The sequence below is a fragment of the Halichoerus grypus genome, chromosome X (genome assembly GCF_964656455.1).
Source record: "Halichoerus grypus chromosome X, mHalGry1.hap1.1, whole genome shotgun sequence".
Taxonomy (NCBI): Eukaryota; Metazoa; Chordata; class Mammalia; order Carnivora; family Phocidae; genus Halichoerus; species Halichoerus grypus.
Window position 1 is genome coordinate 90,842,942 of NC_135727.1, and position 26,335 is coordinate 90,869,276.

General features: G+C 44.8%; 1 protein-coding gene and 1 pseudogene across 1 annotated transcript; both read right to left on the reverse strand.

Moving 5' to 3' along the window:
* Nucleotides 1-14,600: 14,600 nt before the first annotated feature.
* Nucleotides 14,601-21,281, reverse strand: LOC118536110 (putative protein SSX6). The gene is made up of 6 exons (XM_078064038.1): nucleotides 21,213-21,281; nucleotides 20,649-20,763; nucleotides 20,134-20,291; nucleotides 15,650-15,764; nucleotides 14,951-14,971; nucleotides 14,601-14,701 (listed from the first exon to the last, which is right to left on the reverse strand). Exons 1-6 carry the CDS (start codon nucleotides 21,279-21,281, stop codon nucleotides 14,601-14,603), a joined length of 579 nt encoding a protein of 192 aa, XP_077920164.1.
* A 2,512-nt stretch (nucleotides 21,282-23,793) lies between these two features.
* Nucleotides 23,794-24,983, reverse strand: LOC118536112 (E3 ubiquitin-protein ligase RNF138 pseudogene; annotated as a pseudogene).
* Nucleotides 24,984-26,335: the final 1,352 nt, after the last annotated feature.

Consider the following 26,335-nt stretch of genomic DNA (forward strand, 5'->3'; position numbering starts at 1 on the left):
GAAATTCCAGTACCTGGCCTTACAAATGCAGGTGTTCATATTTAACACCCACAAGAAGAGGTTATCCTCAACAGGGTTTCTGGCAGAGTGAAGTCTAATTTCATTTTTTTTTTTTTAAGATTTTGTTTGCGAGAGAGAGAATGAGAGACAGAGAGCATGAGAGGGAGGAGGGTCAGAGAGAGAAGCAGACTCCCTGCTGAGCAGGGAGCCCGATGCGGGACTCGATCCCGGGACTCCAGGATCATGACCTGAGCCGAAGGCAGTCGCTTAACCAACTGAGCCACCCAGGTGCCCTAATTTCATCTTTTTTTAAAAAATGGGTTATGTTTAAGAATTGTTTACCATGCCCAAGTCTAAAAATTTTACATTTTCGGGACGCCTGGGTGGCTCAGTCGGTTAAGCGTCTGCTTTCGGCTCAGGTCATGGTCCCAGGGTCCTGGGATCAAGTCCTGCATCGGGCTCCCTGCTCAGCAGGGAGCCTGCTTCTCCCTTTGCCTGCCGCTCCCCCTTCTTGTGCTCTCTCTCTGACAAGTAAATAGATAAAATCTTAAAAAAAATTTTACATTTTCATTTAAATCTATGATGCATTTGAATTAATTTTTGTATAAGGTATGAAGTTTAGGTGGATGCTTTTTTTTTTCCTTTGCCTATAGATATCCAATTGGTCCAGCACCATTTCTGAAGACAGTTCTTCCTCCACTGAATTACTTTTGTATTATTTTCTTTTTCTTTTTTAAGTAAGCTCTGTGCCCAACATGGGGCTCCAACTCAGGACCCCGAGATTAAGAGTTGCATATTCTACCAGCTGAGCCAGCCAGGTGCCCCTTGCTTTTGTATTCTGTAAAAATTCAGTGTGGGACTATTTCTGGGTTTTCTATTTTGTTCCATTGATCTATGTGTCTATTTTTTCCCCAATATCACAATCTTGATTCCTGCAGCTATATAAGTATTGCAATTCAGTAGGCAATTCCTCCCATTTTACTTTTTTTTTTCAAAATTGTTTTAGCTAGGGGCACCTGGGTGGCTCAGTCAGTTAAGTGTCTGCCTTTGGCTCAGGTCATGATCCTGGAGTCCTGGGATCGAGCCCCACATCGGGCTCCCGGTTCGGCGGGAAGCCTACTTCTCCCTCTCCCTGCCACTTCCCCTGCTTGTACTCTCTCTCTGTCAAATAAATAAAATCTTCAGAAAAATTGTTTTAGGTATTCTAGTTTGTTTGCCCTTCCATATAAGTTTTCTTTTCTTTTTTTAAAAGATTTTATTTAATAAAATAAATAACAGAGAGACAGCGAGAGAGGGAACACAAGCAGGGAGAGTGGGAGAGGGAGAAGCAGGCTTCCCCCCGAGCAGAGAGCCCGATGTGGGGGCTCCATCCCAGGACCTGGGATCATGACCCGAGGTGAAGAAAGACGCTCAATGACTGAGCCACCCAGGCGCCCCAGCCCTTCCATATAAGTTTTAGAATAATCTTGTTTACAATATTGCTGGGTTTTGGGGCACCTGGAGGCCTCAGTCGGTAGAGCATATGACTTTTTTTATTGAGGTATAATTGACATATTAGTTTTTGGATGTACAACATAATGATTCGATATTTGTATATATTGTGAAATTATCACCACAATAAGTCTAGTTAAACATCTGTCACCATCCACAGTTACAAAAATTTTTTCTTATGGTGAGAGCTTTTAAGATTACTGTCTTAGCAACTTACAAATATACAATATAGTATTAACTATAGTCACCATGCTGTACACTACATCCCAGGACTTATTTTATAACTAAAAATTTTTTGAAAACTAAAGAATAATAGGGTGTTTTCTTTTAAGCAATATATTTTTTTAAGATTTTATTTATTTATTAGAGAGAGAGAGAGAGCACAAGCAGTGTGAGCAGCAGAGGGAGAGGGAGGAGCAGGCTCCCCGCTGAGCCAGGAGCCCGATGCAGGACTCGATCCCAGGACCCTGATGCAGGACTCGATCCCAGGACCCTGAGATCATGACCGGTGCTGAAGGCAGACACTTAACCGGCTGAGCCACCCAGGCATCCCAATAATAGGGTGTTTTGCTCTAACGAATACTGAAATGTACTTTAAAATCATGGTAAGGGGGGGGCGCCTGGGTGGCTCAGTGGGTTAAGCGACTGCCTTCAGCTCAGGTCATGATCTCAGGGTCCTGGGATCGAGCCCCGCATCGGGCTCCCTGCTTGGCGGGAAGCCTGCTTCTCTCTTTCCCACTCCCCCTGCTTGTGTTCCCTCTCTCGCTGTGTCTCTCTCTGTCAAATAAATAAATAAAATCTTTAAAAAAAAAAAATCATGGTAAGGGGGCTGGAAGAGTGTGGTAGGCAGAATAAGTGCCCCCCACCAAAGGTGTTCTCATCCTAATCCCTGGAACCTGTGAATATGTTGTTACATGGGAAAGGGAATTGAAGTTGCAGGTGGAGTTAAGGTTGCTAAACCTTAAAATAGCTTCTCCTGGATTATCTGGGTAGATCCAATGTCATCACAACCCCCTGTAAGTGGAAGAGGGTCTGAGAAAGAGATGTGAGGATGGGAGCAGGGTCAGAGAGATGTTATGTGTTGGTTTTGAGGATGGAAGAAAGGGGGCCATGAATCAAGGAATGTGGGCAGCTTCTAGAGACCAAAAGGTAAGGAAAGAGTTTCTCCTCTAGAGCCTCCAGGAAGGAACATAGCTTGCAAACACCTTGATTTTAATCCAGTGAGACTTGTTTTGGATTTCTGACCTACAGAACTGTAAGATAATAAATTTGTGGGTTTTTAAAAATTTTTTCATTTATTTAAGTAATGTGTATACCCAACGTGGGGCTTGAACTCATGACCCCGAGATCAAGAGTAACGTGCTCTTCCAACTGAGCCAGTCAGGTGCCCCCAAATCTGTGTTGTTTTAAGCCACCAAGAATGTGGTAATTTGTTATAAGAGGGTTAGAAAATGAATACACACAGAAACAGATCAATTAGTGAAACAAAATAGAAGGACGAGAAACATACTGATCTATACACAAAACTTCAGCATGTATTTCCAAATGGTGGGCAAAAGATGGATTGTATACCAAATGATGGTTTGACAGGTGTCTATCCACTTGGAAAAAATAAAGATTAAAATCTTACCTTATACCATATAAGACAATAAAGTCAAGAAAAATTAGAGGTTTAAATGTGAAAATGTAAATTCATAAAGCACTAGAAGAAAATCTAGGAAATATTATAATGAATCTTGAGGTGGCATAGGCATTTCTCGGCATTATACCGAGGCTGTGAGCAATAAATCTGATACATTTAAAGACATAAAACTTAAAGATTCATCTGAGTCAAAAGCCACCATATACAACCATTTGAAAAGGTAAATTTGAGGGAAAATGTTGAAACACTGTAAGGGAGGAAAAAATACTTTCCTTCTACCCTTCTGGGTTTTTGGCTGGAGCTCTGTAATAAAAGACAGATTAATAAGAAAAAAACAAATAGAAGGCTATTAATATGTGTCTCATATATTGATGGTAGAGACTCAGGGATGAGTATCTCAAGGGATGGCTAGAGCTTGGGTTTATATAGCAATTTGGGCTAAAACAGGAGAAAGGGGGTTTGGGCTTCTGGGTTGGGGAGGCAAGTTATGGGGAAGTGACCTGGGGAGGTGTGGTAAACAAGGATAAGGTTTGTTGTGCAGATTTAAGTCACAGCTTTCTCTGTTGATCAGAGTTTCTTGTGATTTAGTCTTCCTTCCCTTCCTAGTACAGAGAGGGGGCAGACACCCTTACAAATGGAAATTTCCTTTATAAATGTAAATTTCCCTTACAAGAGGATAACATCTACTGTTTCCAGAGCTTCTCCAGTCTGCTGTTTCTCAAAATAATCAGCTCAAAGTCACTGATATGCCAAAGAGGCATATTTTGTTTGGGGCGGCATATTCTGGTCTCCTACAATATGCAACAAATTAAAAGTAACTATTCCTAATATATAATGAAGCTTTTGCAGATCAATAAGAGAAACTGGAGTAACTCAATGAAAAAAAAAAACATGTTCAGGCAATGGCATTATTTCACATTACACTACAAAGGATTAAGAAATAGATAGTATGAGGGGCGCCTGGGTGGCTCAGTTGTTAAGCGTCTGCCTTCGGCTCAGGTCATGATCCCAGGGTCCTGGGATAGAGCCCTGCATTGGGTTCCCTGCTAAGCGAGGAGCCTGCTTCTCCCTCTCCCACTCCCCTTGCTTGTGTTCCCTCTCTGTCTCTCTCTCTGTCAAATAAATAAATAAACAAATAAATCTAAAAAAAAAAAGAAGTAGATAGTATGAAAGAAATAAAGGAAATGGAGGATGGATCCCAGAAGTTTCAACATTCATCTAGTAGGAGTTCCAGACAGAATAGAAGAGTGGAGAGAAGGCTATACTTGAAGAAATAATGTTCTAGAATTTTCTGAGCTGAAAAAAAGACATGAATCTTCAAACTGAAAAGAGCCACTAAATTCTAAGCATGATTAACACACACACACACACACACACATACACACACACATACACACACACACACACACACACACACACACCCAGCGTCCCCCACCCACCGCCACAACCTAGAAATAAAATTTCTAGGTTAAAGATAAAATCCTAAAGGATAAGAAGAAAAATCCTGAAAGGTCCCAGAGAGAAAAGAGAGAAGAAAGAATACAGTAGAGAAGTTCTTCAAAGAGCTGACGAGAAATAACTTTGAACCTGTATTTCTGTATCTAGCCAAGATAATCCAGATGAAAGGAAAAATATTTCAGAAAATTCATCACACACCTACCCCTTCTGAAAAGATTATTAGGGTATATAATCCAGCAGAAGAAAAAATGGATTAAAGAGCAACAAGTGGGTTCTAATAAGCAATGGGGAGAGGAAAAATAGTAGCATTCATGGAAAAGTCTAAATAAGTTTTAATTGTAAATTTTAAAAATCACAATCTTGAACTAAAATTCCAGGTAATATAAACATGGGAGATGAGGGGAGGGACAGGAAAGAAAAGAGAAGTTCTTCTGTTGTTTAAGGGATGAATGTAGATGCTAATTAATGGTAGAATGCCAGAATAGCTAAGAGCACTTGCCTTTCAGAGTGTGAACTCTGGAGCCAGACTGCAGGGGTTTGAATTCTGACTCCTCAATTTACTAGCTGTGTGGCCTTGTGTAAGTCACATAATCTTCCTGTGCCTCAGTCTACTTAAGAGTAAACTGGGGATAGTTATTGAACTCATTGGGCGGCTATGATGATTAAATGAGTTAATATATGTAAAGCACTTAAAATAGCACCTGTCATGTGGTAAGCGCTACATATATTCAGTTATTGTTGTTGTTGCTATAAGTAATGACTTAAAATGTCTGTTAAAATGTAAAGGCATATCTAGCTCTAGATGAAGATGGTGAACCAGCAATAGCTGTTGGCTTCCTTCCCCAAACCCAACCCCGCAGAAGCCACAGAAGAGGTGAGGAGGTGGTTAGGTTTCAGAACAGTTCCCAGCAACAAAACTCTTAATGGTTTGGTCCCCAGTGGGGGATGAGATGGCCCAGAGTGGGAAAAGGTCAGAGGCCACAGATGGAGGGTAAGGCTTTCTAACTGTGTCCTTTTGTCTCCTTATATTTTCTGGAAGGTTCATCACTTGTCTTGTAAACACCACAGAGCAAAAAAGTGGCAGGGTGGCTCAGTGCCAGTCTGAGGTGGCATGGTCACACTGAGGCGTAGTGGGGTGGGAAAGCTCATAGAAAATGTGCCGATAAGCTGGCCAGCAATTAGGCATTCTTCCCATCACCCTCTGGGCTAGGGAACTACAACAAATGACACCCCCACCCCTGAAGCCTCTCCACATTCTCATGTGGTGCTAAGGCAGAGGTCCTGGAAGCATCTTTGGGGAGTCACAGGCTGGGGAGGGCAAAGAAGGATTGGTTGAGCCCAGAGGGCAGCTCTAGAAGTTCTCTACCCTAAGACATGCCAACCTCCAAACCCTCAAACTCACAAGGAGTGTCCAGGCTACACATCTTCCCAGGAAGTTATATAGAACTGTTACCCAAGGGGCACCTGGGTGGCTCAGTCGGTTGAGTGTCTGCCTTCGGCTCGGGTCATGATCCCAGGGTCCTGGGATCGGGGGCCCCATGTTGGGGCCCTGCTCAGTGGGGAGTCTGCTTCTCCTTCTCCCTCTGCCCCTTCCCCCCATCCTCATGTTCTCTCTCTCTAATAAATAAATAAAATCTTAAAAAAAAGAACTGTTACCTGAAAATAGTTTTGCTTTTTAGTAGGAGTCAAGCCAAAAGACAAAACCAAGCCAACGAATAGGAAAAGGAAGGGTTTTACTTGCAGCAGGTAAAGGAGAACACCTGAGATATTTCCCAAAGCAGATTCTCCGAACAGCAAAACCACGTTAGTTTTAAGCTAAGAGTGCATGAATATTTATGAAGGGGCTTGCACAATGGGGAATACAGCATGGAATTGGGGCAAAAGTCATCTTAAGGTCAGGTGTGAACGGGCCCAGGTCAAAGTCATGGGGGCCCTGCAAGGGCCAACATCATTGGTTCTCTGGCTCCAGATGGCCCAGTATCTGAGTGCTTAAAGGGGTTTAGATCCTGCAAAGATAACTCAATGTGTGTCAGGTTGATGTGGGGAACAAAGGCAAAAGAAATATAGAAAAAAAGTAAACTTCTTACAGCTTACAGTCCATTGACAATACTTGGGACAGGCAAAGTGACCTTCCTCAAGGAGCTCGACTGCTTCAATGTTAATATTTTGCTAGAGGCAAAAGGCAACCTTAGCTTGACTTTAGCCAGGCCTCCAGGATCCTGTAAGTCTTCTTTAACATATAAAAATCCCTTTGGAAACTTCCTTTATCTCTGCCACCACCCACTTCCTGCCCAAGATCTATGTTAGCAATCATCCTCCAAACCTATGGCCCACTGATATACATCTGAAGGGTCTCAGGACTAAGGTGGTACTAGACAGTAGTAAATGACCTTATCTTCAACAGCTAACCCCTCAAGGTCCTGGAAACCTTGCTTCCAAATTCCTTAGAGACTATGGCAAACTCCCTCCCAACTTGAAAGTATATAATCAGTCACCCCATCACAACCCCAGTGCAGCTCCTTCTGCCCACCGGTCCTGTCCCTGTGCTCTAATAAAACCACCTTTTTTTCTTTTTTTTTTTTTTGCATTGAAGACATCTCAAAAATTCTTTCTTAACCATTCGCTCCTGGACCCCAACATTTCACATCAAGGTCAGTCTTCAGTTTTGAATATGATTAGGTTATCTCCTGGCCTGATAGTGACTGTTTGTTCTTACTTTTTTTACAAAATGGCTGGGGCCTAAAATAACTTTTCTTATGTCAAGAAAGCTATGTCTTTCTTTTTCTGGGGACCCCAACTCTTTCTGCTTACAGAACTATTGGCAATACTGGATATTAATTGCTCAAATAAATAATTCAGTGGGATAGGTTGGATATTAAAACAGATGCATTTGAAAAGGCAAGAAAAGTGATCAGGAATTGATAGAGATGGAGTAAGTGAAAGAAAAGCTAATTAATAGGGAGGATAGAAATATAAATGTCAAAACCCATCTAATAGTAGCCTCGTAAGGAGGGAATGCTTAAAATAATAATGAGTGAGAAGATCTCAGACTTAGACAACTTCAGATTTTAAGGGATCATAGGTGCTGAGCAGAATAAATAAGACACGCACATATATACACTCCCCTTGACACAGTGAAATGTCAGATTATGAAAGATAACGAAAAATGATTATTTTATTTTTTTAAAGATTTTTATTTGTGAGTAATTTCTACACCCAACGTGGGGCTCGAACTCACAACCCCGAGGTCAAGTGTCACACGCTTCACCGACTGACCCAGCCAGGCGCCCCCGAAAAATTATTTTTATTTTTATTTTATTTATTTATTTTTTAAATTATTTTTAAAACATCTAGAGAGAAATATCAGTTCACTTACAAAGGAAAATAATTTAACCGACATCAGATGTCTCAAACACCACACAGGAGGCAAGCCGACAAGGGTGTGATAATAACTCGAAAGTGTTGAAAGAAAGGAACTTTTATATAAGGTGGAATAAAAACAATTTCAGGCATACAGGGTCTCAGAAGGTTTAAGACGGAGAGAAACCACAAGCCATAAAGGCAACAAGACAAGTAGGAAAATTAATGTGTGAGGAAGGAGAAGTTTTGCACATTGCTGAGCAAGAACCTGCTTTAACCGTTCACCACTGGTAAGACATAAAGGTTTCCCTTCGGCCACCAAGGGTGAGTATTCTATTGAACTTTTAAATTCATTCTATTGTAATTCTGATGATTGCTTTCCTTTGCATCTTACTACGGATTTACAGAATATTTAGGCAGCAACAAACTCCCAGAGAAAGGCAGAAATGGCAGTGGAGATAATTTTTTGAAAAGATTTATTTATCTATTTTAGAGAGAGCACGCACGTGCCCACAAGTGGGTGGGTGGGGGGGGTGAAGAGGGAGAGAATCTTCAAGCGGCCTCTCGCTGAGCGCAGAGCCTGGCTCGGGGCTCAATCCCATAGCCTATGAGAACTTGACCTGAGCCGAAATCAAGAGCTGGTGGCTCGGGGCGCCTGAGTGGCTCAGTCTTAGTTAAGCGTCTGCCTTCGGCTCAGGTCATGATTCCAGGTCCTGGGATCGAGCCCCGCATCGGGCTCCCTGCTCCGCGGGAAGCCTGCTTCTCCCTCTCCCACTCCCCCTGCTTGTGTTCCCTCTCTCGCTGTGTCTCTCTCTGTCAAATAAATAAATAAAATCTTAAAAAAAAAAAAAAAAAAAAAAAGCTGGTGGCTCAACCGACTGAGCCACCCAGGTGCCCCGGTAGTGGAGATCATTTAAAAATGGTAGTGTCACTATAGAAGAATAACCAAAGAGGAGCACTGTTAGGGTAAATAAGCACAAGAGTGAATTTTCCCGGTTGCCCAAAAAGGAAAGAGACTTCCCTTCCTGCACTTTTCTTCAAGGTTTCCTCGAGAAACCTAGGATTTGTGAATCCTTCTCTGCCCCTTTGATATGTATGTCCATCTTTTTAAGACCTAAATAAGCCTGTTGCCAGCCTATAACCCCGGAATGCCTTTCTTAAGAGTGTTGGAGTCATCTCTTTGAAATGTGGATCTCAACGAAGATAAGCGCCCAGTTCCGTGTCACCTGCGAGTTTAGCCTAAGCACCTGGCTCCAAGCTATAAGCACCCGCTTATCATGGAGATAGGAGTTTAATCTTTCCTCCGGATAAAGGCAATTAGCTAGCACAGATGACTATTATTACAACTACCTGCTGAACTTAGGACTTGCCTGGGAGTATTCAGCTCTCACCGTTGGATGCCACCGTAAAGCCAGGCCAATGAGCTGCATGCCTGGCCTTTTTGGCTCCTCCCATCACTTCTGGATTGCATGAAACTGCATCTTAGAGTGTGCAGTCTGGCTTCCCAAACAGCTGCCGAAGGGGTCAAGTGATGCAATCTAGAAATGTGGGGAGTTAATGCCTGTGGGGTGCATTTTGATCAATAAAAAAAAGGAACTGGGAGTGAGTTAGGCAGGTAAATTCTCTCCTCCCTCCCTCTCCTCATGCACTGTTCTGAGCTGGATTTCTCTGTGTCATCTGTCTGGAGACGTCCTATATGCCCCAAAGTCTGTTTCTTTGGGGATCTGAGCTTGAACAATGGTCATTCGAACTCATGAAGCCAATGTTAAGTGTTGATTCGGGACAACCCAAGTCTGAGCAGAGTAAAATTGTCCCAAGATAAAAAGGGCAAATATTAGGATTGGGGATAGATGGAAATGATGCAGGCTGGCTGGGTCCAGGAACCTAGAGGGGGCCCCCCAGAACCAGCTAAGAAGGTCCTTGACTTCACACAGGAATAGAAATGAAGAATTGAAGAGGAAATGAGAGCAGAGTTTGTTGAACAGTGTAAGCAATAGAGTACAGCAGGTGGACTGTCTGGGAGACTAAAAAGGAGAGGAGAGAGAGACTCGTCTTTGCTTGAGGTCTGAAGTTTTTCTCTTCCTTTTTTTTTTTTAAGGAGGAGATTTTAGGGCCCCTGGGTGGCTCAGTTGGTTAAGAGACTGCCTTTGGTGGGCGCCTGGGTGGCTCAGTTGGTTAAGCGACTGCCTTTGGTGGGCGCCTGGGTGGCTCAGTTGGTTAAGCGACTGCCTTCGGCTCAGGTCATGATCCTGGAGTCCCGGGATCGAGTCCCGCATCAGGCTCCCTGCTCGGCGGGGAGTCTGCTTCTCCCTCTCCCGCTCCCCCCTCTTGTGCTCTCTCTCTCACTCTCTCTCTCAAATAAATAAATAAAATCTTTAAAAAAAAAAAAAAAAAAAAAGAGACTGCCTTTGGCTCAGGTCATGATTTCGGAGTCCTGGAATCGAGTCCCGGCATTGGGGCTCCCAGCTCAGTGGGGAGTCTGCTTCTCCCTTTGCCCCTCCCCCCTCTCATGCTCTCTCTCTCTCAAATAAATAAAAATTTTAAAAATATATAAAGGAGAAGATTTTATTTATTTTTTTAATTAAAAAAAATTTTTTTTTAAAGATTTTGTTTATTTGACAGAGAGAGACACAGCGAGAGAGGGAACACAAGCAGGGGGAGTGGGAGAGGGAGAAGCAGGCTTCCCGCGGACCGGGAAGCCCGATGTGGGGCTCGATCCCAGGACCTTGGGATCACGACCTGAGCCGAAGGCAGATGCTTAACTACTGAGCCACACAGGTGCCCCTATTTTTTTTTTAAAGTAAATTCTACCCCCAGTGTGGGACTCAAACTCAAGATCCTGAGACCAAGAGTTGCAAACCACACCAACTGAGCCAGCCAGGTGCCCCTGGGGTCTGAAGTTTTTATTGAGGATGGTGGTCTGGTATACATGTCCTCTCAGGCACTGAGGAACTGGCCAAAACAAGGACGAGTGCTCAGGTGTCCTCCGTAAGTCACTTAGGCCCTGGAGCCAGGGGTCTTAGTGTCGAGGTGTCTGGAGCCAGTGGTCTGGAAAACGTACATGATGACTTGCCCAGTCACTTCTAAGATGTTATCTATTATGCTGGAAGACTCCAAAGAAATCATTAACTCCATGACCTTTAACAAGGAGGACATACACTATCTGTTCTATAAGTCGTGTGTAAGGTGGGGGTGTAGGTCCTAGCAAGAATAGAGGCAGCAGGGGCGCCTGCGTGGCTCAGTCGGTTGGGCGTCTGCCTTCAGCTCAGGTCATGGTCCCAGGGTCCTGAGATCGAGCCCCGCATCGGGCTCCCTGCTCAGCGGGGAGTCTGCTTCTCCCCCTCCCACTCCCCCTGCTTGTGTTCCCTCTCTTGCTGTGTCTCTGTCAAATAAATAAAATCTTAAAAAAAAAAAAGAATAAAGGCAGCAATAAAGCAGTCTTTCATGGGGTCTCTTCAGTTTCTCTGTCTTAGAAGGAATAAAAGAACTGAAAGAAGACTTCAGCTGCATCTACTTTGACCTCAAACTTTCTAGTTGGGTTCTTCTTTCCAGTTTGTCTCTTGGCTCAGGTCGAAGACCCCAGGGCAAAGCATCCCCAGACAAGTACCCCCTCAAGCAGGAAGGACTGCCCTGAGCCAGCAAGACCCTCACGTGTGACTGACCCCAAGACAATGATCCCTTTGACCAACTTCACGGCCTACCTGCACTTACCCACCCAACTTTACCCCACACTTTCCGTATATAAACCTGGAAGTGTTCTCTGGCACTTTGGAGGCAATCTTTGAGACACTAGTCTGCGGTATTCCCGGTTATATAAATTCCTTTATTTCACCACCACTTGGTCCTTTGCCATTGGATTTTGTCAGTGGCGAGTGGCCAAACCTGGGCTGTTTGGGACTCCCCCCCCCCCACCGGAGCCAGGTGCTCTTGCTCTCCTACACCCCAGCTACAGAACCAGTAGTCGAATAGCTTAAGGGTGATATTTTGGGGGAGAAAAGGTGGTTTAAGTGATTTTTGCAATGAACTGCTCAGCTCTGTAAAATACATACTTCCTTCACCCCCATCAGTCTTCTCTGTGAAATCTGCAATAGATTGCCCTTTTAGAATGATATTGCCTTGCGAAAGGAATTTTCTTTTCAGAGAATAAAGCAGATGGAGTCCCGTGCTAGCCTGGGTGCAAGGGAGCCTAGAGAGAGAGCCTGGGGCAGGAGCAGGTCTCAGAGGACATCAGCCTGCCGTGTGAAGAAGCCCAGGCTGGCCTGTTTGAGGATTAGACCACAGGAAGCAAAGACGCATGCTGGGGGAGGCCCCTACCAGCCTGCTAGCTGACTTTAATTGTATGAGTGATCCCAGGCAAGACCAGCAAAAGAACTCCCTGGCCCACCCCAAGAGCTGACCCATAAAATCGGGAGCAAATAAAATGTTTGTTGTTATAAGCCAAACAAAACAAACCAAACCCCCAAAAAAACTACACCCCCAAAGGGACCTGCATATAGCCAGGTTACAAAATACTATATACAATAATTTATTTTTAATTTTTTTTTAGTAGGCTCCATGCCCAATGTGGGGCTTGAACTCACGACCCTGAGATTTAGAGTTGCATGCTCTACCCACTGAGCCAGCCAGGGGCCCCTTATATACAATAACTGATGGGTTTCTGTATGCCAAGAAGAACCATTTAGAGAATAAAATGGAGGAAAATCACATTCATATAGTGACAAAAATATGTAACATATCTAAAAACAGATGATTGGAGGAGGATGGCAATTAGAGCCTGAACGTCTATCTCCCATCCCACCCAAGATTCTATTGATTTGGGAAGAAAAGTGTTTTTAAGGATAAATTCTTTTTTAAATTTTTAAAAATTATTTTTATTATTTTTTAAAAGATTTTATTTGTCAGAGAGAGAGAGCGAGGGAGAGCACGAACAGGGGGAGCGGCAGGCAGAGGGAGAAGCAGGCTCCCCGCTGAGCAAGGAGCCCAATGCGGGGCTTGATCCCAGGACCCAGGGATCACGACCTGAGCTGAAGGCAGACACTTCACCGACTAAGGCCCCCAGGCGCCCCGTCTCACAGACTTCTAAATGGACCATCCCAGGCCCTGACCCTGGAGATCTTACAGAGAACAACAGCCAAGGTGTCCAACCAGCACCCGCCCCGGGACTGGGGTGTACAGTGTCCATCAAAATGAAAACTGAAGGGGTGCCTGGGTGGCTCAGTCATTAAGCGTCTGCCTTCGGCTCAGGTCATGATCCCAGGGTCCTGGGATCGAGCCCCACATCGGGCTCCCTGCTCAGCGGGAAGCCTGCTTCCCCCTCTCCCACTCCCCCTGCTTGTGTTCCCTCTGTCACTGTCTCTCTCTGTGTCAAAAATAAATAAATAAATCTTTAAAAAAAAAAAAAAAAAGAAAACTGAAAACATCCCCCATTAGAATGTCAGCTCCACATGAGCTAGGACATGTGTCTGTCATGTTCCCTGATGTTTTTCCAGCACCTAGAGCAGCTCGGTGCACAGGACATGTTCAGTAGGTGTTTGCTGAATGAATGAACCCTTTGACATGACAGTTCCACTTCTAAGACTGTGTGCTAAAGAAACACTCACACATACGTACAGGGCTCTGTGCCCAAGAACGAGAGGAGCAAACAACTGAGAGAAACTTGTAAATGTTTATTAATTTTCAATGACTGCTGCAACGTAAATCAATAATGGGGGTTTGCAGCATGGAGCACCTGCTGAACGAGAACAAAATGAGGGGTACTTGTCCAGGAGGTGCGGGCAATGGGGAAAAGCAGGTGGGAGATACTTACAGTCTACCATATATGTATGTAAATGCAGAGAAAAACACGTGGAATCAAACACCCAGAACTGCCCTCCAGCAATCACATCAGGGGAGGAGGGTCGTGCCGTTCTGGGCAGAGAATACCCAACAATACTTATTTTCTAAGGTTAAGTGCATGGATAAACAGAAAGAAATATGCATTAAGTATACGTCTTGCTCATTAACAAAACTCTAATATCTAACAGAATATTTGTCACAGAGTTAAGAAAAACTTTTCACTACTGTGAACTCGCTCTTTTACTCGCTATACACCTGATGGCTAGGAGTTCACAGCCATGCCCATGTTCGTGAAAGGCCACTTCGTGAAAGGCTTCTTATCATGGGCACTTGTCACATCCCTGAGGTTGAGGCAAGGAAAGAGAAGGAACGTGAGTGGCAGTGAGCTCCGATTGCCGGATAAATCAACACCAAATTCTTCCTCCGGGCTTGCAGGACCCCGAGCACTCGGATTCTGCCCTACCTCATGATCTACGAGCACCTCCCACTGCTCCTCAAACAGAACCTTATGCTCAGGCCACAGTGACTCCCTTACCTGCCCTATGAGTTTCTAGGCTAGAGGAAGATGTGGCCTATACATCATGGGATTGGGGAGCCCACAGCATTCTAGGTAGGGAGAATCCCCGGCTGTATAGAGCAGGGAGCACAAAGAGCGTGGGAAACCTCATCATTTAGCCTCAGTGCTGCACCTCAAGGGACTAGGAGAAAGGAATGATTTGGGGAGCAAGCTACAAGATGGGACACCAGTACCATAACAGAAAAGCACATTTTGCAGAGGGATGTGGGTGTGGACCGCGAAGGGTCACTTACGGAGTTAGTCATCTTCCTCCGGATCACTGATCTCTTCATACACTACTAGGTTCTTTCTTTCCCGCAGTCTGTAGGCCCAAATACTATTCATCCCTCTCCTGGGTCCTATGGTGGAGAAGAGTTGGTAAATGGGGGATGGATGGGCTGGGGAGGGTTAGTCTCCGTTTTGTCAGATAAGGAGATGCCTCTTCCCTCCCGAGTGCCCACAGGCATTCGACATAGTCTGTTTTTCACATCTTCTGGCTCAGAGAGGCTGAGATGTAGACCTGCACCAATACACACCAAATGCCAGTTAGAATTTTAGCTTCTGGCTCCTCCCATTGTCAGGTTTAGATTCCCAACCTCTTTACTCACCAGAACATTCATTCAGACCTTCTTTCATTCAGCATATGTTTGTTAAGGGTATACTGTATGTCAGGCATTGAGCTGAGGGCTGGGGATACAACTGTGAGTAAGATACGTTCCCAGGTTATCACAGATGGAATTACTTGACCACCTTTCATGTTGTACAGGCTTTCTAGATTTAACGCCTTTGAACAATTTGTGAACCAAGATTATTTCCATTTTATGGACTAGGAACCTGGAGTTCAGAGAATTCAGAAGACTTGCCCAGAATCACCTGGCTTTTATATCAATGACAATTCAAGTCTTTGACTCTGGAAGTCATGTTCTAACATCTCAGCTGGAGCTGGGCGAGCTCCTCAGTCAGGTCTGGCCCCAAGCCTGTCCAGGATCCATCCCCCATACCTAGACCACATACTTGAACATAGCCAGGAAAGACAGAATAATTGTTCCCACATAGCTACCTCTTACCTGGTATCTTCTTTTATTTTTTTTTAAGATTTTTAATTTATTTCTTAGACAGAGAGACAGCGAGAGAGGGAACACAAGCAGGGGGAGTGGGAGAGGGAGAACCAGACTCCCCACTGAGCAAGGAGCCGGTTGCAGAACTCAATCCCAGGACCCTGGGATCATGACCTAAGCCGAAGGCTGACGCTTAACCGACTGAACCACCCAGGCGCCCCTTACCTGGTATGTTCTCGTTCTGTTGACCAGAGGCACTTGCTTTTCCCGGGGGGCACAGCTCTTTCTGAGCCCGCTCAGGGCCACGTGTTACTGGTATTGGTTCTGAATCACTTTCTTCCTTTATTGGTTTCTTGAGCGTCACCTTTTTAATGTGAAGGTCACATATAAACAGTATCAATGGCATTTCTCTAGTGCTTTAGAGCTTACAAAGTGTCTTCACATGCACACCTTGGTTAATGGCCTCAACAACTCTGGGAGATCATTATATCCCCTGTACCTAAATTATGAAGAAGGTTAGAACAAAAAGGAATGGCTTAAATGAAGGGTGTTTCCAGGACTAGAACGTTTGTCTTCACCCATTCTTGCAAACAGCAAAATGCTCCACGTAAGTGGAATGTGGTATACAGAAAATTTGGGGAAGAGTAGCATTCTAAGAATCCATGTGGTCCCTGGAAGAAAGGAGGGGCTTCTATAAAGTATAAGGGATCGCATATAAGCTAGTACAGAGCTACTGGGAGAATAAATGTAAAAATTCACAGGGGGACAGAACACTCCTGGAAAATGGTATAGGGGAGATGAGCACAGGGGAGAGGAAAGGAATGGTTCACAGCAATTAATATAGACAGCAAAGAAAGCAGTGCCAGATGTCACATTCTGTCCTACCTTGGCAAGAACGGTTAATGGGGAGTTAGGCAAGATGGTTCCCCTTACCAATTTTGCTTGCGTCATGGTGCGTCACTGACCAACAATCTTAAGCTACTTTTCCTTCAGCTCCCTCATTTAGGAAACAGTGAACAAGAAATGTAAAAGAAGCTAAGGGAAAGTACTTTCTGAGCTTGCAAACACTTTTCAATGTGGTAATAATGAAAATGAATACTTTCTCTTATGATCCTTCTTTGAATTGTCTCAAAGGTCCCCACACTGGCAATCCAACTCCCCGGGGCCTTGACCCTCTAAAGTAGAGTTTAATCTACAACTGCGGAATCACTTACTCAAGGAACAATTTGGGGCACCTCAGAGGGTCCCCCTGGGCCGGGATGGAGGCTTCAGAGATGCCTCAGGTGCAGACAAGGCCCCAAAGGAGCTCATAGCAGGGAAGGGCAGACAGCCCACCATTCTCAAGCGGGGAGAGAACGGCCCTGCCACAGAGCAGAGGGGAGCTGGTACTTTCTGTTTCGAGAGCGGGTGTCTAATTGGAAGCATCAGCAGCTTCTGTGGGGTAAAGCCCTTGCGGCGGCGGGGGGGGGGGGGGGGGGGCGGGGGAGCCTTTGAACTTCATAAACACATGAAAAGTTTCATGAGCTGGGAAATCATTTGGGGCTTTTCTTAAATTGTCCTGTGATTCATTAACAGTGTTTAGCAAGAACAATAAATCCTTTAAAAAAAGAAATGTTTCAAATGTACAGATTACTATCACTGCCTCTGTGATCTCAGGCAAATGACTTAGAATTTCGGCACCACAATATCTTCATCTTTATGATTAGTTATTATTATTATTAATATCCTCATTATCTGGGAATAATGATAGGAAAATGTCATAGAGGTTTTCTGAAGGATTAAAGAAATTAATCCTGTGAATTGCTTAAAATATCTGACATCACTATGAAAATGAAAGTAGTATCAACTATCACAATTGTTCATTATTAAGCCATTGAGGCTACATCAGGAATTGTGATAAAGAGATCCGGAAAGGGAGGCAGTGAGGGCTAGGCTATATTCAATATTCTCCCACTCTTACCGATATTCACATCCGTGGAGGGAGAAAGAGTCTCTGGTTCTTTAGATTTGGGAGATACTCACCTTCACTTGCTTTCGATCTTGCACACTGGAAGGCCCCTGACGAGGTTCATCTGAAAGAAAGTGATAAACGGGAATTTTTCTTTGTTAGCAAATAGTCCCAAACTCCAGAGACTCCTGCAGTATCTGCAGGAAAGGGTTATGAGTCCACTTATTGTCAAGGAGTTATTTTGAGACTGGTTTTTGAATTATCTTTGTCATGGTTTATACATTTATTTGTAGCACCAATTCGTAATTTTCCTTCTGATGATTTATAAAATGTGAACCAAACCCCATCACTGCCTCATCCTACTCTACTACATATTTCTTACCTTTCCCCCCAAAGAATTACACTGATTGAATTAATTAAATTAAATTGATTGCATTCACTTAAAGGGGTGTGGCAACTAAAATCACTGTCCACTTAAACCAGGTAAACTTTATAGTATATGCCAATTATACTTCAACAAAGCTGTTAGGTGTATGAGGAATCATGGGTGATTTGGCCCATGGGTTCTGGAATATTTCCAGTATAAAGATACTCCTTTAGGGACAGCTGGGTGGCTCAGTAGGTCAAGCGTCTGCCTTCGGCTCAGGTCATGGTCCCAGGGTCCGGGGATCGAGCCCCGCATCGCATCGGGCTCCCTGCTCAGCGGGGAGTCTGTTTCTCCCCCTGCCGCTCCCCCTGCTTTGCGGGCACTCTCTCTCTCTCGCTCTCTGTCTGACAAATAAATAAGTAAAATCTTTTTAAAAAAGGTACTCCTTTAGTGTCAAAAGCTTTGTAGATTCTCAAGAACTGGATTTTCAGCCCTCGCAGCAATTTTGGGAGCTTGCAGAATCTGGCCTGTTTTCCTGGAGAGTCATAGGTCTATTGGGGACAGTTTGGCAATTCTGTCTCTGCTTACCGCTGTGCTGTCAGAGTAGAAAAGCAAGGGAATACACTTCATCCCCTTTATGGTGAGTACACAAACTGATCAAATACACAAAGATTTCTAGAATCTGCTACCCTTTTCACCATATGTTACCTCTGCTCACTGATAAGGAGAAAAGCTAATGTGCAGAGGATCACTTTCTCAAACCCTCTCTCAAGCTCAACACATAGAATCAGGTTTGCTGAGGAGCAAGGAGACTATTTAGTTTAGGTAAGACATAGGGAAATAGCTGTGTGTCATTTCATAATGCACTCATCGCTCTCTCTTAAGATATTTATCCAACACCTATGCCTTATTATGAAATTGGAAGTTTTTTTGTGGATTTACACTTTTTTGAATTTAAATTTTACTTTTTTTTAAAGATTTTATTTATTTATTTAAGAGAGAGAGAGAGCACCAGCAAGCTCAAGTGGGGGGAGGGAGAGGGACAAGCAGACTCTGAGCTGAGCATGGAGCCCAATGTGGGGCTCGATCCTACGAGCCCGAGACCATGACCCGAGCTGAAATCAAGAGCCAGACACCCAACTGACTCAGCCACCCAGGCACCCCTACACTTTTTAATATTATTTATTTATTTATTTATTTGAGAGAGCGAGCGAGAGCACAGGCAAGGGGAGCAGCAGAGGGAGAGGGAGAAGCAGACTCCCCCCGAGCAGGGAGCCCGACACGGGGCTCGATCCCAGGACCCCGGGACTAAGACCCAAGCCAAAGGCAGATGCTCAACTGACTGAGCCACCCAGGCGCCCCATCCCTACATTTTTTTAAAAAAGTAATCTCTATGCCCAACGTGGGGCTTGAACTCACGACCCCGAGTTCAAGCGTCCCGTGCTCTATTGACAGTCAGCCAGGCGCTCCACATGGATTTACACTTCAATTAAATTTTTCTTAATTGTCCTGTGATTCATTAACAGTGTTTAGCAAGAACTATAACTCCTTTTAAAAAAGAAATGTTTCTTTTTTTTTTTTTTTTTTTTTTAAAGATTTTATTTATTTGACAGAGAGAGACACAGCGAGAGAGGGAACACAAGCAGGGGGAGTGGGAGAGGGAGAAGCAGGCTTCCCGCTGAGCAGAGAGCCCGACGTGGGGCTCGATCCCAGGACCCTGGGATCATGACCTGAGCCGAAGGCAGACGCTTAACGACTGAGCCACCCAGGCGCCCCAAAAAAGAAATGTTTCAAACGTACAGAAAATTATGGAGAATAATTTTGGAAACACATGCACATCTACCATTGAGTCTACTCAGAACTTCCCATTATCCCACAACCGCTTCAGATTGTTCTGAGATCTTTATTCAAAATATAACAAAACACTATAAACAAGTCACAGCTCAAGCCATCAAGCCATCTGTGCAGTCCTCACTGATCCCTGACCTCCCTCCCTCTGCACTCCAGAATTTTTTTTTAAGATTTTATTTTATTTGTTTGACAGAGAGAGACACAGCAAAAGAAGGAACACAAGCAGGGGGAGTGGGAGAGGGAGAAGCAGGCTTCCCGCCAAGCAGGGAGCCCGATGCGGGGCCCGACCCCAGGACCCCGGGATCATGACCTGAGCCGAAGGCAGAGCTTAACCGACTGAGCCACCCAGGCGCCCCTGCACTCCTGAATTTGATGGGTTTTATTCTCATTCAGGTTTTATACATTTACCATTTACTTCTTATCCATAAAAATATATCCTCTTGTTTTGCATGTTTTAGGATTTTATATGAATGGCCTCTGGCTCTACTTAACCTTCTACATCCAACTTTTCTCACTCAGCCAAGATGCTTTTGAGGGAACAAACTCCCGAGAATCCTTCCCAAGCACTTGGACCCCAAAGCAGTTGGGCTTCAGGAGACTCTCTCCAGGCCCTTCCTTCCACTCACCCTGATTCTTGGGGTCCTGATCTTCATCAGCATCATGCCCACTGGATTTCATGGCCCTTTTTTTAGGACACATGAAGGCTGGGAGGGTGGCCCTGAGACCTAGAAACAAGCAAAATATTTGTTCCTTCAGAGACAGCTTGAGAGGACAGATGCAGGGTAGAATCCTGGGAGGCAGTGGGGACAGGCAAGCTCATCAGCTGGGGGACTCCAAACAAGGGTGACCAGAAGAGAAACGGGCAGGATCTAGGTCTGAGCCTCTTTGTGGCCACTCCAGGTCTTCAGCCCTGCACAGAATATAAAAGAGCAGAGTGCCTCAAAGCTGCCTTGGGACTTCTCCCTGCACAAAAGGAAGATGCAGGGCACTTACTGCAGCCTAGGAAGAAGCCATGGCATGTAAGGGACTGAGGGATTGGTCATGTGTTCCCAGGTTTGTCTGCACCCAGAACTTTCTGTTACCTAGACCAGTCATGGTGTCATAGTTTCTCTTCATGTACACATAGGTGATTTTATCTGAGTATCCAAGCTTTGCCCACTCTTCCTTAGAGAAGTATTTGGAAATATCCTTGAAGGCCTAGGAAAAAAAAAAAAAAGAGCAGCAACTCAGCTAAACATGCCTGATCTGCGGCGGGGGTCTCTTCCTCTGCCACAGGACCTCCATGTTGGATCTGTGAACTGGGGAGAATAATCCCTTTCCTGGTTAATGTCAAGGCTAACTGAGAGAACATGGGTAACATTCCCTACCCTTTCCCCAGGCATGCAGTAGATGCTGGATGCTGCTGGCATGCTCTTTCACCTTCCAGAATGGATTCAGAGTCACCAAATGCAGTGCAAGGTCATAAGACCGGTTGTTTCCAGAGATGCTAGGTGAGGACAGAGTGAAGGTGGGAAACTCCAGAGGCTCTGGATCTCCCCCTGACACTCTCCTTCTTTTCCCCAGTGCCTCTGACCTCGCCTCTTCAAGATCTAGTCCCTCTACAGTATCCCCTGAGCCATTCCCCTACCCCCTCCAGATCACCTCACCTTGCATTTCTTCTCTGATTTATGGGTATCCTCCTTGGAGTTCTTTGCAAAGGAGCTGTCTTTATTCATGGCGCTGGGAATAGTTCGATCTCGAAAGGACGCAGCCTAATCTCTCCAACCACAAGGACAAAGGTCCTGAAAAAGGGAGACAGCACGGAGGGTAGGTCACATTCAGTCAATCACCTGGAATCAAGGTTCTACTTTTCCCCATCCTGGGCTTATCTGTCCCTGAGAAAGGACAAGGGTGGGGGGAGTCAAACAAACAGGGGGCAAGACGCCTGAGTGGCTCAGTCGGTTAAGAGTCGGCCTTCGGCTCGGGTCATGATCCCAGGGTCCTGGGACAGAGCCCTGCATTGGGCTCCCTGCTGAGCAGGAAGCCTGCTTCTCCCTCTACCTGCTGCTCCCCTTGCTTGCACTCTTTCACTCTCTCTCTTTGACAAATAAATAAAATCTTTAAAAAACCAAAACCAAAACCAAGGATGCCTGGGTGGCTCAGCTGGCTAAGCGTCTGCCTTTGGCTCAGGTCATGATCCTGGGGTCCTTGGATCAAGCCCCGCATCAGGCTCCTTGTTCAGTGGGGAGCCTGCTTCTCCCTCTCCCTCTGCCCCCCCACTCATGCGCTCGCTCGCTTTCTCTCTCTGTCTCTGACAAATAAATAAATAAAATCTAGTAAAAAAATTAAAACAAAAACAAAAACAAAAACAAACAGGGGGCCGGAGATCTATGAAAGAAAGTGTTGATTAGGGATGACAGGTTTTCTGTAAGCATGATCAAAGCAACCTTAAGACTTTGAGAGGGAGTTGGCTACTATTGTTAGTAGTTTGCTTGAAGTTTGGCTTATCCTGAAGGAAAGATATAAAGACGCTTGTTGAGGAAGCAGTGAAGTGAACATGTAGTTTTATGGAGGGGGAGGGGGTGTGTTTTGAGGCAGAAGAATGGGGAGGTAAGTCCCATAGATTATATGGTGTCTCTGACAGATGGGTTTGGGTTTTCAGGCGGAGGGATATGGGGTTTTGCTCTGTTGAAAAGAGCAAATGAGGATCTCTAATATAGAGTGGATTTAGAGCCCATTACTAGGTTATTTGAAAATTATTAGTGTGAAGGGTGCCTGGGTGGCTCAGGTGGTTAAGAGTCTGCGTTTGGCTCAGGTCATGATCCCACGGTCCTGGGATCGAGCCCCACATTGGGCTCCCTGCTCAGTGGGGAGCCTGCTTCTCCCTCTCCTGCTGCCCCTCCCCCTGCTTGGACATGCTCTCTCTCTCTCTTTCTGGAAAATAAAATCTTTATAAAAAACACAAAATTATTAGTATGAAGAGAACTGGAATCTCCAAAACTACAGGATCAGCCTTCACTTAGGCTGAGAATGTGGAGAGTTTTTTTTTTTTTTAAAGATTTTATTTATTTTTGCGAAAGAGAGAATGAGCACGAGCGCGGGGGGGGGAGGGGCAGAGGGAGAAGCAGACTCCTCACTGAGCAGGGAGCCCGATGCGGGACTCGATCCCAGGACCCTGGGATCACCACCGGAGCTGAAGGCAGACTCAACCCACTGAGCCACCCAGGCGCCCCAGAATTTGGAAACTTTTAATGGAGCAGTCTGGCGTTCTCCACTGGTGGCATTAGAAATCTCTTAGGGAGAGGAAATTTAGTGGTCTCTGAGGCCAAGAAAGTTTCTGCTTTATCCTGGAGGAGGCAATAAAGGAGTCACTCAGGCAGTGGCTTTTATCTCCGGTTAAAGAAATCTAGGGGCAACTAGCTGATTTGGGGGTTTCTCGGGCTGAGGGTATTCTTCTTCCCTCAGGAAGAGCAATTAGAAAGTCTCATAGACCAAAAATAGTTTTAGTTTTATCTTTGCCCGACCGGGATTGCCCCGAAAGGCTTCAAGTCATTTCTCAGTCCTAAGATCTTGAGGCTGTTATGAGATACAGCAAGAACTAAACTACTAGAGTGATCTACAGAGATTCCTCACCTGTGCAAGACGGTCCAAAGAGAGCGCTTACCTCAGAGCTGAAGCGTTGGCGGCGAAAAGCCGCTCCACGAGATGAAATCCCACAATTCCACTGTCCAAGGGTAATAAACCAATCAGAACAGTTAATGAATTTGAACTGGCCAATCAGGGGTTAGGAGAGTAGGCGGGGCAAGTGAGTCAGGAACGGGGTCTCAAAGTCTAGCTCCAGGGACAGGACCGCCTTTTCAAAGTGGGTTGATTCTCCAGCTTGAAGCAGGATTGCGCTCTGCCAGAATTGGCTACTGCAGATTCCGTAGGCCCATTCCTGCGCATGCTCAGATGTTCCCTTTCCTTTCGGTGTACGTCTCGCTAATCTCTGCTCTGCTTTTGCTGTTTCATTTTAATAAATGGTAAATATGAGGCCACCACCTCAAATCCTTGCTATCAGTCTCCAACTTCCTCAGATATGGGGCTCTTTTCTAGGACCTCTCTAGCGACTTAAGAAATTTTAAACTTTTTTTAGATTGAATTACTTTTGTTAATATACACATCAAATTACTGAAACAGTGACTTCATATAGTTGTTCCATTAAACATAGCACTTGCAGGTATGAAGGTACAGAGATGTCTCCAGTCTTCATATGTTTACTTGAAAAGATTCTTCAACAGCAGTCTGATATTGGGTTTCCCACTCTAGATGAAGATTAACAAATTATCCATAATCAATCTGATGTCTTTCATTAGATGACTAACAAAATTTCTAGTAATTTGGCTAGGAGCTCCCCAGTGAAGAGACACAGAAATAGGACACATCACAGGAACTATCTGGCCATTGTTACAGTGATTCCATAAATGCTGTCAGGTAAAATTTGATCCTTGACAAAAGGGACACTTAAAGGTGGGATGCCCAGAAAAACTTGTGTTTTCTTGACAAGTGTCTGTTTCTCAGAGGTGAGTGTTTCACTCCTATTACTGTTCCCTGCTGAATCTTGAGAGATCTGAAAGTTTGGGAGAGTAAACACGATATTCATACTGATACTTCTTATTTTTAAAAAGATTTTTTTTTTTTAAAGATTTTATTGAGAGAGAGAACAAGCGTATGGGAGAGGCAGAGCGAGACGGAGAAGCAGGATCCCCGCTGAGCGGGGAGCCCGATGCGGGGCTCGATCCCAGGACCCCTGGATCATGACCTGAGCCGAAGGCAGACACTTAACGACTGAGCCACCCAGGTGCCCCTATTTTTAAAAAGATTTTATTCATTCATTTGACAAGGACAGAGAGAGAGAGAGAGAGAGAGCTCACAAGCAAGAGAAACAACAGGCAGTGGGAGAGGGAGAAGCAGACTCCCTGCTGAGCAGGGAGCCCAATGCGGGGCTCGATCCCAGGACCCTGAGATCATGACCTGAGCTGAAGGCAGACTCTTAAGTGACTGAGCCACCCAGGAGTCCCTTTTTTAAAATTAAAAAAAGTTTTTAAAAGATTTTATTCATTCATTTGACAGAGAGAGAGAGAGCAAGCACAAGCAAGGGGAGCGCACAAGCAAGGGGAGTGGCAGGCAGAGGGAGAGGGTGAAGCAGGCTCCCTGCTGAACAGGGACATCTTGATACTTAACAAGATTTGTAATGATGTCTCAAGTAATAGAATTTGTTTTGCACAGCATCTGCAGCTACCAGAAAACTTCCTCATGGTAGTTTCAAGGTCTAAGGCTTGTTCAGGGCAGTCTCTCTCTCTTCTAGTCACATTTCCATAACAGAGGCGATAGCATGTTCTGCTTTCTCTTGTTGCAGTCAGAAAACATTTTCTACAGAAGATGTGCTGATAGGCCATGGCATAAAACAACAGAAATTTATTTTATCACAGTTCTGGAGGCTAGAAGTCTAAAATAATTTTCTCTGGGCTGAAATCAGGGTGTCAGCAGAGCTGAACTGTTTTCAGAGGCTCTAGGAGAGAATCTGCTCTTTGCTCTTCTGGCTTCTGGTGGCTGCCAGCATTCTTTGGCCGTGGCTGCATCATTCTAATCTCTGCCTCCATGGTCACACCCCCCCCTTCTCTTCTGTTGGTGTCAAATTTCCCTCTGCCTCCCTCTGATAAGGACACTTGTGATACATTTAGGATCCACCCAAATAATCCAGGATAATCTCCTTATCTCAAGATCTTTAACTTAATCACATCGGCAAAGTCTTTTTTGTTATTATTGTAAGGTAACACACATAAATTCCAGGAAATAGAATATCTTTGGGGGGGATTATTCACTCTCCTGTAATCTGCCCTCTGGTCCCCAAAGATTCATGTCCATGTACTACATGTACTACATCACCAAATCCCCCAATTTCTCAATACATTGCAGTATGAACTCAAGTCCAAAATCTCATTTAATATTATCAGCTCAAAAATACCAAATCTCATCACCTGAAATAGCTATGGATTAAACTCTGGGTATGATCCATCCTGGGTCAAAATTCCTCTTTGGATGTGGACACTAGAAATCAAGTTATTACTCTTAGAGGGAAAGATGGCAGAGTAGAAATATCCTGAGCTCATCTCCTCCTTCCAGAGACACATCAAGGCTATAACTACATCTGGAGCAACTCTTTCTGAGAATGACTTAGAGACTAGCAGAAAACTCTTCCACAGCCAAAGATATGAAGAAAAAGTCATATCAAGAAGGGTAGGAAATAGGGTGCCTGGGTGGCTCAGTGGGTTAAGCGGCTGCCTTTGGATCAAGTCATGATCCCCAGGGTCCTGGGATCGAGTCCCAAATCAGGCTCCTTGCTCAGTGGGGAGTCTGCTTCTCCCTCTGCTTGTACTCTCTCTCTGACGAATAAATAAATAAAATATCTCTAAAAAAAAAAAAAAGAGGGGTAGGAAAGGCAGAGATGCACCCTGGTTGAGAACCAAAGCCCTGGTGTAACAACTCACAAGTGTAAGGAATATCACAAGCATGGAGGTCCTCTGTGAGGAGCAAGGGGTTCAAACCCCACATTAGGTAACCCCAGCCCTGAGGATCTGCACCAGGAAGATGAGCCTCCATAAAATTTGGCTTTGAAAATCAGTGGGGCTTAACTCTGGGAGAGCTGGTGGGCTGTAGGAAACCAAGGCTCCATTCTCAAAGGGCTCATACAATCTCACTTGCTCTGACCCCCAGCACAGAAGCAGCAGTTTGAAAAGTACCTGGGCCA